A 15,395-nucleotide genomic window follows, 5' to 3' on the forward strand; every position below is an offset into this window, starting at 1 on the left:
CAATGGTTTACATCTTGTAGTGAACCCTCTGTATTCACTCTGGTGAAGTCTTCTCTTGATTGTTGACTTTGACACACATACACCTACCTCCTGGAGAGTGTTCTTGATCTGGCCAACTGTTGTGAAGGGTGTTTTCTTCACCAGGGAAAGTATTCTTCGGTCATCCACCACATTTGTTTTCCGTGGTCTTCCGGGTCTTTTGACAGCAACAGATTCCAAATGCAAATAGCACACTTGAAATGAACTCTGGACCTTTTATCTGCTCCTTGTAAATGGGATAATGAGGGAATAACACACACCTGGCCATGGAACAGCTGAGCAGCCAATTGTCCCATTACTTTTGGTCCCTTAGAAAGTGGGAGGCACATTTGGATGTAAATACCCTCAAATTAAAGCTGAAAGTCTGCAGTTAAAGCACATCTTGTTCGTTTCATTTCAACTCAAAACAAAACAACAACAAAAAAGATTAGAATTGTGTCGATGTCCCAATATTTATGGACCTGACTGTATTAGAGATGCACCGATTACAATTTTCTAGGCCGATTTTCTTTGAGTTAGCCCAGCCGATACCAATTTCATTTTTTTAACCTCTTTACAGCACACACAAATATTTATTTTCTATCTTTTCTTTAATAGAACATTTTGCACAGAACATTTTTTGAACAGATAATGGATCACTATAAAATAGAACTATATAAATTACTCCTGGTGTGGGAAATTCACACACATCTAAAGTGCAATGTTAGAACCATTTCCTTCTTTTCACATCCAATATCCAACTAAAAAAATTTGATTTTGGTTTTTGGTGTCCCTCCACGCCCTACTTTTTCCTTGCAGGTGTTGCATATTGCAAACTTGTTATCTTCTGCACACACACTGAAGAATTTCCAAACGGCTGACATGTTGCAGGTTAATTCACGAGGTTCCCTACATGTGCGAGAATAGCGCGGACACGCGCTTCACACCGCTAGCAGGTACACGCGACACACGGCGGAAAAGTTGAGCGAAAGGAAAAAGAGACTGTGCTGTTGCACAGAAAAAAAGAAAATCCTCATGGCTTGATACAACTAGAGTTACTGTATAGAACATGAGTAAATATGTGTGTAATTTGAATGGACTGTCCCTTTAATGTTGTGTGATCTGTGAAAGAGACTGCGAAACAGGAAATTGTTGTCTCACACCTGCATCTCTGGATCTTATTAAATTAGTTATTAAAAAGTCTCCTTCCTCTCCTCGGCAGCACCACAACATTCAATGCATTGCTTAGTTTAGATGTTTGGTTCAAATCAGCTGTGAACCTCTGCTATCCAGTGGGCACCAGCTCTGTCCTCATGGACTCTCACATGTCAGGTTTAACTGGAGGAGAATGTTCAAAATCCTCCTCACACATTCCTACAGCTGCAAAAGATGGAGCTGGGACATCTCGTTGTCAGTGGCATACATAATATATGAAAGAAGGAGTTAATCGTAGGAATAGACAAGAAATATTGCTGTGGTAGAGATAGGAATAGAAAGAAAAGAATTAACAGTATTTAGGGTTTGTTGCAAAAAAGAGTGATTTTTTTCACTATCGGCATCCAATCACCCCACACCTTAGCCTCAGTCACTTTGTTCACCTAGCCTGTTTGTGTGTGTGTGTGTGTGTGTGTGTGTGTGTGTGTGTGTGTGTGAGAATGTATGTGTGTGTTCTTGTTTAACTATACTTGTGGGGTCCAGACAGCTTTGTGGGGCCAAAATGCTGGACCCCACAACTTCAAAGGGCTGTTTGAGGGTTAAGACTTGGTTTTAGGATTAGAATTAGAATTAGGTTAGGGTTAGTGTAAGGATTGAATTTAGGCATTTAGTTGTGATGGTTAAGGTTAGGGTAAGGGGCTAGGGAATGCATTATGTCAATGACGGGTCCCCACAAAGATAGTGAAACGCACTTTGTGTGTGTGTGTGTGTGTTTTATGGGCCTTTTTGTGCGTGTGGTAGTTGAAATGAGGTGAGAAGTGATCGGGTAAAAAGCAGACACCAGTTGGCAGACCAGTGTGGTAAGGGCTGGTGTTTTATTGCTCTTTTACAATCATTCGTCTATAGTCTGTTTCCTAATGATCCTAATTTACTGTGTATATACAGAGTCATTCTTTGTTTTAATGCTATTTATTCCGACTTCCCAGATTTAGGGTTTAATCATGTTATTTGAGTCTGTTTTCCCTCCTGACATACACCTCTCTTTCACCTGTCTGTCTTTTGATCCCTCAAATGTATTTATCTGACTGTGGGAACTTTGATGATTTTGCCCACCACAGCAGCGTGTCTGTTTGTAAAGGGCTGAGACCTTAAACCTATTGTTATAAATGTAATGTAATGTTATAAAGGGAAATGACAACTATCATTTTAACCAGGAAATACATCCATTAAGCCATTCAAATTCCAGTACTGTATAATTTTTGAAAACTCACTGTCATCAGTGCGAAAATTAAGTTAACTTCTAAAATACTGGTGTCTGGAGTATGTTTCGCTGCTGTGAGCTAGTTCTAACCACCCATGTTTGGATTATTATTTAAGATGTAAAGAACCGATCTACAATACCTCCTCGATACTCCTGGAGATTTTGCTCTGCCCTCTGCCTGTCTCATTTCCTTCTCTTCACCCTGTGAGTAGATTTGACTGCTGTCGTATCCCATTATAAAGCTCACGAGACACAAGGCTGAAGGGATGACGTGAGCTGACTGACAGGAAGAAAAATATAGCTACAGTTACAGAGAAAAGCCAGAGGGCAGCATGTTTCTCCTGAGCTTCATAATCTGGTAAAGTCATGACCGGCCTTCAAAGACACCACCACCACACAGAGTCTGTGGCTGGCTGATTTGTAGGCTTGCATGTGATCACTCTCCAGGGTTAGAGGGTTAGAGAAGCAAAGGGATGTGAGAGCACTCGAGAGTTTGGAGAGAGGAAGGGAGGAAATGCTGGGTGGAAGTAGTGTGAGCCGATAAGAATGGGGAGTACGGAGGTATGAAGGAAGTGAATCTGTGAAGGACTGGTAATTAAAGAGGGGGGAGGACTGGAGAGAGATTTAGCTCAGGAGAAAATAGAGTAGAAGGGAAATGATGAACACCCAGAGTGCTAATGGAACAATACAGTGTGCGGCTGAGGTCTGGTCAGTTTGATTTAGACCTACTCAAGGGTTCAAATGGTTATTTTGATGAGTTGATAAGTACGTCTAAGGGCAAAACAAATTGTGTTATACTTTTACACTCAGTGGTCACTTTATTAGGCACACCTTTGGTGACTTACACAAAAGCATTTGATGCATCTCAAGGAGACTCAGGATTAAGCAGTACAGTTTAACCAGCATGTACTGTAGTGTCATGAAGTGCCATCCCAACTCAAGGAGTATTGAAACTCATGTTGGACATACAAGATTAGAGATTACCAAATATGGTCCTTCTTCACTTATCTTTGCATGTGTGAAGATGCTATTGGATCATTTACAACAGCTATTCTTACCTATGTAGCAAGTCCTGTTGTAGGTACCCCAGATCACATGCAGCACATTCATCTGTGACCGTCTGGGTCAAAGAACACCTTATCCAGTGTTTCTGTGTGTGCATCACAACTGCAGTTTCTGTGTGTGTGACTGTTAAGTGTGTTTGAATGTGAGTGAGTAGGTGTATGGGGGGGTGGTCACAGAGTATGTGTATGTACATTAGCTTCCTCCCCTGACCTTGGCGGGATGGGAGTGCTTGAGGCAGTGCTGTCTTATCATACAGCTGTTACATCTCCCGTCATCTATGGAGACATAGAGCTGAACTACTACTCTGCCTGAGACGGGTTATGACCTACTGCTGTTATGTTGGACACCGACCTGACTGAGACCTGGGGTACCACTGTCTCAACTTCCACATCATGAGTACATAAGCAGGAAATTCTACCACATGGTACAATCTAGTCTATAGCCACGACGTTCCACTTCCGGGATTGCTCCATTGCCGTTGCAATTCCGCCTGATTTCACTCTATCCAGTCCAATCCAATCCACTTTATTTATATAGCACGATTTTAACAAACACAAGGTTTCCAAAGTGCTGCACAAAAAGATAAAACAGAAATAAGTAGAATAAATAAAATACAATATGACAAACACAATACAAATATGAAAGTATACACATAAGATCAACACTCTACCTGGTGTTAAAAGCCAAAGAAAAGAGGTGGGTTTTAAGAAGATTTTTAAAATTAGACAGAGAGGAGGCCTGTCTAATGTGCAGAGGCAGTCCATTCCAAAGTTTTGGAGCTGCAACGGCAAACACTCTGTCCCCTCTGAGCTTAAGCCTAGCTTTAGGCACCATCAGGAGCAGCTGGTCAGCTGACCTGAGAGATCGGCTGGGAGTGTAGGGGTGCAGCAGCTCAGAGAGGTAAGATGGGGAACCCAGATCAACTGGGGGGGTGGTCACAGAAGAGCCACCAATGACCATGACTTCTGTCTTTTCATCATTAAAATTTAGAAAATGTAAAGACATCCAAGCTTTAATGTCATGTAAACACTGTAGCAGTGGGTTAACAGAGTAGGAATCGGACTTTTTGAGGGGGACGTAGATCTGGCTGTCGTCCACATAGCAGTGAAATGCCATGTTTTCTGAGAATGGAATCAAGTGAGAGTAGATATAGAGAAAATAAAAGAGGGCCAAGCACCGAGCCCTGTGGGACCCCACATGAGAGAGGAGCAGTGGAGGACACCGAGTCATCAAGGCCGACACAGAAAGTCCGATGTGACAGGTAGGATCTGAACCATTCCAGTGCTGTGCCACCGACGCCCACCCACTGCTCCAAACGAGCAATGAGGATGTCATGGTCCACTGTATCAAATGATGCAGTCAAATCTAAAAGTACAAGGATAACACAGTGACCAGAGTCAGTAGCTAAAAAGATATTGTTAAAAACTCTTAAAAGCGCTGATTCTGTGCTGGAATATATAATCTTCTCTAAGATTTTAGAGAAGAAGGGCAATTTGGAGATAGGTAAATTTTAGGCCTATCAGTTCCCTGCTTAGCCATGCAGAAAAATAAAGACCAGTGCACATAGTGTACCATGCAAAGTGCTCTAGACAAGGATCTCTTATGCCCTTACATGCTTATACACACACAAACATACCCACTCACACACGCACACACACATATGCACCGTTTATTTCAGAAATAAGCCACTTTTAAATGACGACACTCCATTCCAGCTCACTCCCCTCTATCACTGTATGTTTCACTTCTCCCTGTGATTATTATTACTTTGACAGAACAATTTGTCTTTAGAAAATTAGTCGGCTTGATTAATTCCCTTTTATGAGGATGAATGATTTACAACTGTAAGTGTGTATTGGTAGAGTTCACCTTGTGCCTGAGGGCCTTTTTTCCTCCATAGCAATAGAGAACATGACGTTTCATAGTAAAGGAAGGTGGCAGTTTATTTCCAGATCTGAACATGCCAAATTATATCTATAATCTTGACAAGAAGGTGCAAGTTACTTCTTCTGACTATCTTGTTTTTAATTATTTTTTAAAATGTATAGAATTGTAGTATTGAAAGCTCTTTATAATGTAGTGAATCAGTACATTATATGATTTGATTCCTGCCTTTTGGAGAAAAAAAAATCTTTTTCATTTTTGTTGTTTTTTTTAAGGTTAGGTACCAACATTAGAAGTTAGACACCATGATGTTATCACATCACGACTGACTCATCAGTCCAGTCTTAAAATTCACAGCAAACATTGTATGACACTGTTTGAGTTGTTTTGGCAGGACAGTTGTCTGTCTGTTGTTTGCTCTAAAGGCAACAGCTGCTTGAAGACAAAACACACACACCTCCATTTTCACTACCACACACACACACACACACACACACACACACACACACACACACACACACACACACACAGAGGCTGCACACATCTAGCCACAAGTTAGTTCAACTGAGGCTTTATCTCTCACTTTCTGCATCTGATTGGTCTGTGAGCTTGTTTGAATTGTTGTCTGACATTGTTTAGGCTCCCTGCAGTTTTATTAATGCCTTGGAGACCCTTGGCTCTAGCTTCATATAACGAGGCCCAGAGCATTTTTTTGTCTGGGACACCACTTAGTTGGTTCTCACAGGAACAGTGTTAGGCCCCCAGGCCTCAGAGGTCATCACTTACTGACCCCCTGAACTCCCAGACCATGCAAACACGCATAATTCCCATGGTATCTTCGCCCTCAACCCTTGTAAAAGCACTGTCCTCGTATTATTCTGTTTCCATCCCACCATCCCTTGTCTACTCTCTGCCTCCCCTGGCCGTGTCCTGTCCCCCAGAGATGTAAATAACACACACAACACTGAGATACATTTGTGTTTGAGGCATCTGTTCAACCTGATCTTTAGGTTGAAGCTCCTTGCCCTCACACACAGCCCGCCTGCACTGAACACTTCAATATTCATGCACTTTCCTGGAGTGTGTTTGTTTGTATCCCGCTTGTCTCCTTGTTACAATCCAGCAGCGATTCTGGTGTAGTGAAATGAAGTAGGTGAAGAGAGAACACGTACTTTACTGGCCGAGTCTGCAGACACATTGCAAATGTATCAATTTATTAGGAAATAAAAATGTGATATCTGAAAATGAGGTACGGTTTGGAGAACAGAAACATACTTCCGCCACAGCCAGACTCACATTCTCCCTCCTTCCTATCTGCCTGCCTGTATTCTCTCTTTCATCACTGTGAATATCAAATTGTTATATTTAGCTTACAGATTAGGGGGCTGTCTGCAGTTTCAAACAGTCATCAATCAAAATCCTCTTTAAACAGCCCTTTGTCTTTCAGGCTTGCTTGGCCAGTCTTTTTTTCATTAAGTAGATATCTGACAGCAGAGTCGGGCTTTATCTGAAACTTAATCTCCTCACTGCTCTATCTGGCATGTCTTGCAATAATGTGTGTGTTTTCGGGCCTTTATTTCTTCGGGAAAAAAATTTCACCATGCAGGTTTTAAACTGTATCCAAGTTGATTCTAAAACTAGAATATATGAAGTAATTTGTGTGTAAGAATCTATTAATGTGTCCGCTCGTTCTGTCCCAGGAAAGTTGAAAAGAACTAAAAGGAGTTCAGTGATGTAAAAAAAAAAATGTTTAAGGTGTATTTAGCTATATTGCTTATTTGGCTTCGATCAGCTGTTCTCTGACAGTGGACACATGTAGCTACACTAATTGACCACTGGATGGCTGTAGAGAGCCTGGAGTGCTGAAGGCGTGGATTTCACTAGAAAAAAGGGTGTTTGTCTCCCCCTTGTGATGCAATCAGAAAATGCAAGCAGAAATTTAGGGATCGGGAAATAGGGCAGAAATGTGGGACATATGTTTAATTTAAAAGAGAATGGTTTTGTTGCATTGCTGTGATGCTTTAGTTGCCTTAATAACACTACCACATCCTATTTTTAAATCTCTATTTTAAACAGGTAAGTTTGCATGCTTTTTGTTACCCCATATATCACCAGTGTTTACCCAGCTTTTGTTCACTCCTAACACTCATGACATTATTGATGAATAGAAATCAATAGATAATTGATTCTGGTAAGTTATGCGTCAAACTCTAAGCCAATGTGCAGCCGCTGACAAATTTATTTGGTGTATTGCGTCCTTGATCAACAAATCTTTTTTTCTGTCTCTCCAATCTCAGGGTCACCCTGGTCCTCTAGGTCCTCAGGGCTCCCAGGGGCCTCCAGGGAGACCAGGTGATCCAGGCATCCAAGGACCAAAGGGGCAGAAGGGTGACCGCGGCCGTAGTGGCATCATAGGTCCTAAAGGAAATGTGGTAAAATATCCTTTTCTTTTTCATCTAATTGTTGAATCACAACACTCTTGCTTGTCCACTTGTTTATTTTGTGTGATTCTTGTCGCTCTGCAGGGAATGACCGGCGTTCCTGGGTTTTCTGGAAGCGATGGCATTCCTGTAAGTCTATCCAGCAAGAGAAGCTCACTGTATTGATTCTGCCGGCGATGTGTTCTTTTTGCAACATATTTTATTGAGATCAGAATCAAGTTTTGAAACTAGACATCTTGTACAGTTTAGATTTTAAACAGAAAAATACACAGAAGACAACATTACAGAGCACAACAAATTATACATAAAAGGCAAGGAAAAAGAAAAAGAAACAGAGTAAATAAAATATATATATTTATATAATATATAAAAGAAGGCACAAAACCCACCCACCCCACCCCAACCCACCCTGGCTTAGTTGGAATAATATGTATACATACAAAATATAACAGAACTTAGTCTGATAAGACTTGTAAGTCTGCGAAATATGATAGAAAAGGCTGCCATATACGAAGAAACGTATCAGTGTCACCTCTTATCGTGTACTTAATTTTCTTAAGTTTCAAGAAAAACATAACATCTTTGAGCCAATACTTCCGCCACAGCCAGACTCACATTCTCCCTCCTTCCTATCTGCCTGCCTGTATTCTCTCTTTCATCACTGTGAATATCAAATTGTTATATTTAGCTTACAGATTAGGGGCTGTCTGCAGTTTCAAACAGTCATCAATCAAAATCCTCTTTAAACAGCCCTTTATCTTTCAGGCTTGCTTGGCCAGTCTTTTTTTCATTAAGTAGATATCTGACAGCAGAGTCGGGCTTTATCTGAAACTTAATCTCCTCACTGCTCTATCTGGCATGTCTTGCAATAATGTGTGTGTTTTCGGGCCTTTATTTCTTCGGGAAAAAAATTTCACCATGCAGGTTTTAAACTGTATCCAAGTTGATTCTAAAACTAGAATATATGAAGTAATTTGTGTGTAAGAATCTATTAATGTGTCCGCTCGTTCTGTCCCAGGAAAGTTGAAAAAGAACTAAAAGGAGTTCAGTGATGTAAAAAAAAAAATGTTTAAGGTGTATTTAGCTATATTGCTTATTTGGCTTCGATCAGCTGTTCTCTGACAGTGGACACATGTAGCTACACTAATTGACCACTGGATGGCTGTAGAGAGCCTGGAGTGCTGAAGGCGTGGATTTCACTAGAAAAAAGGGTGTTTGTCTCCCCCTTGTGATGCAATCAGAAAATGCAAGCAGAAATTTAGGGATCGGGAAATAGGGCAGAAATGTGGGACATATGTTTAATTTAAAAGAGAATGGTTTTGTTGCATTGCTGTGATGCTTTAGTTGCCTTAATAACACTACCACATCCTATTTTTAAATCTTCTCTATTTTTAAACAGGTAAGTTTGCATGCTTTTTGTTACCCCATATATCACCAGTGTTTACCCAGCTTTTGTTCCTCCTAACACTCATGACATTATTGATGAATAGAAATCAATAGATAATTGATTCTGGTAAGTTATGCGTCAAACTCTAAGCCAATGTGCAGCCGCTGACAAATTTATTTGGTGTATGCGTCCTTGATCAACAAATCTTTTTTTCTGTCTCTCAATCTCAGGGTCACCCTGGTCCTCTAGGTCCTCAGGGCTCCCAGGGGCCTCCAGGGAGACCAGGTGATCCAGGCATCCAAGGACCAAAGGGGCAGAAGGGTGACCGCGGCCGTAGTGGCATCATAGGTCCTAAAGGAAATGTGGTAAAATATCCTTTTCTTTTTCATCTAATTGTTGAATCACAACACTCTTGCTTGTCCACTTGTTTATTTTGTGTGATTCTTGTCGCTCTGCAGGGAATGACCGGCGTTCCTGGGTTTTCTGGAAGCGATGGCATTCCTGTAAGTCTATCCAGCAAGAGAAGCTCACTGTATTGATTCTGCCGGCGATGTGTTCTTTTGCAACATATTTTATTGTGATCAGAATCAAGTTTTGAAACTAGACATCTTGTACAGTTTAGATTTTAAACAGAAAAATACACAGAAGACAAAATTACAGAGCACAACAAATTATACATAAAAGGCAAGGAAAAAGAAAAGGAAACAAAGAGTAAATAAATAAAATAAGGCACAAAACTCACCCACCCCACCCCACCCTGGCTTAGTTGGAATAATATCCATCCATCCATCCATCTTCATCCGCTTATCCGGGGTCGGGTCGCGGGGGTAGCAGCTCCAGCAGGGGACCCCAAACTTCCCTTTCCCGGGCCACATTAACCAGCTCCGACTGGGGGATCCCGAGGCGTTCCCAGGCCAGGTTAGAGATATAATCCCTCCACCTAGTCCTGGGTCTCCCCCGAGGCCTCCTCCCAGCTGGACGTGCCTGGAACACCTCCCTAGGGAGGCGCCCAGGGGGCATCCTTACCAGATGCCTGAACCACCTCAACTGGCTCCTTTCGACGCAAAGGAGCAGCGGCTCTACTCCGAGCTCCTCACGGATAACTGAGCTTCTCACCCTATCTCTAAGGGAGACGCCAGCTACCCTCCTGAGGAAACCCATTTCGGCCACTTGTACCCTGGATCTTGTTCTTTCGGTTATGACCCAGCCTTCATGACCATAGGTGAGGGTAGGAACAAAAACTGACCGGTAGATTGAGAGCTTTGCCTTCTGGCTCAGCTCTCTTTTCGTCACAACGGTGCGATAAATTGAATGTAATACCGCACCTGCTGTGCCGATTCTCCGACCAATCTCCCGCTCCATTGTCCCCTCACTCGCGAACAAGACCCCCAAGGTACTTGAACTCCTTCACTTGGGGTAAGGACTCATTCCCTACCTGGAGAAGGCACTCCATCGGTTTCCTGCTGAGAACCATGGCGTCCGATTTAGAGGTGAAAGTCCTTCTCCATGTCTTCTCCCAACTTCTCCCACACACGCTGCTTTGCCTCTTTCACGGCAGAGGCTGCAGCCCTTCGGTACCTTGCAACTGCCTCCGGAGTCGTCTGGGATAACATATCCCGGAAAGACTCCTTCTTCAGTCGGACGGCTTCCCTGACCACCGGTGTCCACCACGGTGTTCGTGGGTTACCGCCCCTTGAGGCACCCAAGACCCTAAGACCACAGCTCCTCACCGCAGCTTCAGCAATGGAAACTTTGAACATTGTCCACTCGGGTTCAATGCCCCCCAGCCTCCACAGGGATGCACGAAAAGCTCCGCCGGAGGTGTGAGTTGAAAGTCTGTCGGACAGGGGCCTCCTCCAGACGTTCCCAATTTACCCGCACTACCCGTTTGGGCTTACCAGGTCTGTCCAGAGTCTTCTCCCAACCCCTGACCCAACTCACCACCAGATGGTGATCGGTTGACAGCTCCGCCCCTCTCTTCACCCGAGTGTCCAAAACATATGGCCTCAGATCAGATGAAACGATTATAAAATCGATCATTGACCTTTTGGCCTAGGGTGCTCTGGTACCAAGTACACTTATGAGCATCCCTATGTTCGAACATGGTGTTCGTTATAGACAATCCATGACTAGCACAGAAGTCCAACAACAAACAACCACTCTGGTTTAGATCAGGGAGGCCGTTCCTCCCAATCACGCCTCTCCATGTATCTCCATCATTACCCACGTGCGCGTTGAAGTCCCCCCAGCAGAACTATGGAGTCCCCGACTGGAGCCCCCATGCAGGACTCCACTCAAGGCCTCCAAGAAGGCCGAATACTCTGAACTCTTGTTTGGTGCATATGCACAAACAACAGTCAGAGTTTTTCCCCCCACAACCCGCAGGCGTAGGGAGGCGACCCTCTCGTCCACCGGGTTAAACTCCAACGTAGCGGCGCTCAGCCGGGGGCTTGTGAGTATCCCCACACCCGCCCGGCGCCTCACACCCTGGGCAACTCCGGAGAAGAAAAAGAGTCCAACCCCTATCCAGGAGTATGGTTCCAGAACCAAGACTGTGCGTAGAGGTAAGCCCCACCAGATCTAACCGGTAGCGCTCCACCTCCCGCACAAGTTCCGGCTCCTTCCCCCACAGAGAGGTGACATTCCACATCCCCCAGAGCCAGCCTCTGCTGCCCGGGTCTGGTCCGTCGAGGCCCCTGACCTTCACTGCCACCCATGTGGCAGCGCACCCGACCCCAGCGGTTCCTCCCACAGGTGGTGGGCCCATGGGATGGAGGGATGTCCGCCACGTAGCTTTTTCGGGCTGTGCCCGACCGGGCTCCGTGGCAAACCCGGCCACCAGACGCTCGCTGACGAGCCCTCCATCTGGGCCTGGCTCCAGACGGGGGCCCCGGGCTTCCTCCGGGCAGGGTCACTTCATCCCTTCCTCGATTTTTCATAGGATTTTTGAACCATTCTTTGTCTGGCCCCTCACCTGAGACCACTTTGCCTTGGGAGACCCTACCAGGAGCACAAAGCTCCAGACAACACAGCCCTCAGGTTCATAGGGACACACAAACCTCTCCACCACGATAAGGTGATGGTTCCCGGAGAAGCGGAATAATAATATGCATACATACAAAATATAACAGAACTTAGTCTGGTAAGACTTGTAAGTCAGTGTCACCTCTCATCGTGTACTTAATTTTCTCAAGTTTCAAGAAAAACACAACATCTTTGAGCCACTGTGAAACTGAAGGAGGGTTTGGAGACTTCCACTGTAAGAGAATTCGACGTCTGGCTAGTAAAGACGTGAAACTAAAAATTCCCTTCTGTGCTTAAGTTAGTCGATCTGACTGGCCAGAGGTCCCAAAAATAGCAATTAAGGGGCACGGTTGAAAATCTATTCCTGTTATAATTGAAATTGTATTGAAATAACCAGACCAGAAAATGTGTAAGCGTGGACAAAGTGGCAATGTGGGTTCAGACATCTATCACACTTATCTTCTACTTCCGGGAAAATAACAGACAGTTTTGATTTTGAAAAGTGGACCCTATGTACAACCTCAAAGTGAATCAGCCCAAGATGTGCACAAGATGACACAGTACTCAGTCCATCAACAACTTTCTGCCACCACTCGTCAGTAAATTGGAGTCCCAGTTCCCCCTCCCAAGCAGTCTTTGTTTTAGAGTTTGTGTGATCGCAAAGATCCAGAATGGTTCTGACTGTTCTGTTGTTAATTGACGTTTGCTCTACAGGGCCATCCAGGACAAGCTGGGCCAAGGGGAAGGCCAGGTGCAGACGGCTGTAACGGGACACACGGAGAATCAGGGTTAATGGGACAACCCGGCTATAATGGCGCACCTGGTTTTCCTGTAAGTGCAACTCCAAACCTGGAGAGTGATTTGTGAAATGAATAGAGTTTGATTTCCTGTAATTGACCATTACTGACAGTCTTATTGTTTTCATCTCTCAGGGACAGCCAGGCTGGAAGGGACAGAAGGGAGACTCTCTGGAGCTCACTGTGTACATGGAGCGCTTCAGGGTGAGCAAGAGGAGTGTACATCACACCTGACCTTTGTTCTGAAGAACTCCTGGCTTTATAAAATTGCACTTGATATTGATACTTGATATTGCCTTGACAAAGTCTTATAGAGCTCATTAACTCATGAATCTCTGCCCATCTCTCCACAGGGAGATCCAGGCACACCAGGGCCCAACGGAAGATTTGTAAGACACTTTAATAAAATGATTTGTTGCTGTATTCTGATCATGATCAGAGACATGATCAAATACTGGTTGTTAGATATGATGTATGACATTAGCACTAACTTTTACAAAATGTTCTGTTGTTGCTATCTGTCTCATCTACCACCTTTTATTTGATTATTGTCAGGGGCCTCAAGGAAACCCAGGACAGCAGGGTCACATAGGTTTCCCAGGTCCAAAGGTAAGTGTGTGTTTGAGTGCCGTTTTAATTTTAGTTTGAGAAGCTCCTTCTATTATGATGCAAAGTTCTTATTAGCATCCTGTTTGTGTCTTCTTCTAGGGTCCCCCAGGGCCTCCAGGTCCCCGTGGACCAAAGGTAAGGCAACACTAATATATAATTAATGTGATATAATAGAAATGTGATGTATGAATACTGCATGAAATGTTATCAAACAGGAACTTGAGTTTATGAATGCAGCTTCAGGTGTTTTTTGTTTTTCTGGGCAGGGCACTATGACCAAAGTGCTTAAGGGACTCCGAGGAGATGACGTGAGTGACCATGTTTGTCAAATACATAGCTAATATCTATTAGTCAAGTCTACTTGCATCACTGTAAAGCAAATGCTATGGCAACAAAATGGTTTGCTGTGGCTGCACGGAAAATCCTGAAATAATTTAGGCAACTCCAGTTGGAACTCTAAAACTGTACGTTCCCTCGCAAAGATTTGCAGTGGTGGAATGTAACTAACATTTACTCTAGTACTGTACTTATGTACAGCTTTGAGATACTTTTACTTTACTTCAGAAAATATTACACTTTTTACTCCACTACATTTATTTTTTCTTATATTCTGCCCCAACTAACTATATAACAACCCCTCAGATTTATCCTGTGACCCTTTGAAGGCGGCCCGACGCGTCTCACCATTAGACTAAGCTACCCAAGTGTAAATGAAATAGATAAAACTAGCTCTGCCTTAGACCAGCTACATCATTAAACTGCTGCTTACACATTCCAGCATCAGTATTAACAATCTAGTAATGTCATATATAATAACATGTCAGTCACAGCGGCAATTTCTATGCATAACAAGTACTTTCACTTTGCTACTCTAAGTATATTTTGCTGCTAATACTCTGGTACTTTTACCTAAATTGAATTTTGATTGCAGGATTATTACTTGTAATGGAATATTTTGAAACTGTTGTATTGGTACTTTTACGTAAGTAAAGGATCTGAGAACTGGATGATGATTTGTTTCTCTCTGAGAGTCGGCTGATTTTTGTTGACTTCCTACTTCCACCACAGGGGGAAGCCGGACTGCCAGGGCTGCCAGGAAACTCTACTCATCAACAAATTCTGCCCCCCTACGGCCCCACGGTCTGTTCAACATGTTCATTTTTATTCATTTAACTGCTGTAATGTTCAAATATGGTCTCTTTGGTCTTTGTGGTCGGACACTGTCACATGCACCAATAATATCCTTCTCTCTCATTATTTTAGGGACCTCGTGGTGAGAAAGGTCTGAAAGGAAACATAGGAGATCCGGTATGGGATCACTCATGAACGATCATACACATGTTTACGTACATAGACACATTTTAACAATAACATCTCAGCATGTCAGTTCCTTCGCTCATCTTTTCTTTTCTTTGGTTTATTTCAGGCTGACAACAAAGGTGAAACCGGTGTGATGGGATTCCCTGGATCACGGGTGAGCATAAGGACATTTCTGCACATTTCAGCCAGAAACTGCCCTCTATCCGTCAGTTAAGTTCATATCATGTGCTGTTTATGCCGTTCTAGGGTCCATCTGGTGCAGATGGGCGTCCTGGACCAAGGGTATGTTTGGGTGAAAAATGAGAGATGCTACATCATTATTGTATTGCCACATTAAATGTCATTTTATAACTTAATGTTGACAACACTTTTTCAGGGGGATTTTGGTGAACAAGGACCAAAAGGCAGAGATGGTCCTAAGGTGAGAATGCACT

General features: G+C 43.4%; 1 protein-coding gene across 1 annotated transcript in view; it reads left to right on the plus strand.

The window, feature by feature from the left end:
• col4a2 (collagen, type IV, alpha 2) overlaps positions 1-15,395 on the plus strand; it is a 77,058-nt gene that overhangs the window by 40,560 nt on the left and 21,103 nt on the right. Inside the window, exons 5-17 of the mRNA XM_078262095.1 lie at positions 7,681-7,815; positions 7,909-7,953; positions 12,950-13,066; positions 13,168-13,236; positions 13,386-13,421; positions 13,588-13,641; positions 13,741-13,776; positions 13,908-13,949; positions 14,710-14,781; positions 14,905-14,949; positions 15,068-15,115; positions 15,208-15,243; positions 15,338-15,382. Coding sequence (XP_078118221.1) covers positions 7,681-7,815; positions 7,909-7,953; positions 12,950-13,066; positions 13,168-13,236; positions 13,386-13,421; positions 13,588-13,641; positions 13,741-13,776; positions 13,908-13,949; positions 14,710-14,781; positions 14,905-14,949; positions 15,068-15,115; positions 15,208-15,243; positions 15,338-15,382 — 780 coding nt within the window. The remainder of the gene's footprint in view (positions 1-7,680; positions 7,816-7,908; positions 7,954-12,949; positions 13,067-13,167; positions 13,237-13,385; positions 13,422-13,587; positions 13,642-13,740; positions 13,777-13,907; positions 13,950-14,709; positions 14,782-14,904; positions 14,950-15,067; positions 15,116-15,207; positions 15,244-15,337; positions 15,383-15,395) is intronic.

This window comes from Sander vitreus, chromosome 11, assembly GCF_031162955.1.
Source record: "Sander vitreus isolate 19-12246 chromosome 11, sanVit1, whole genome shotgun sequence".
NCBI classification, from domain to species: domain Eukaryota; kingdom Metazoa; phylum Chordata; class Actinopteri; order Perciformes; family Percidae; genus Sander; species Sander vitreus.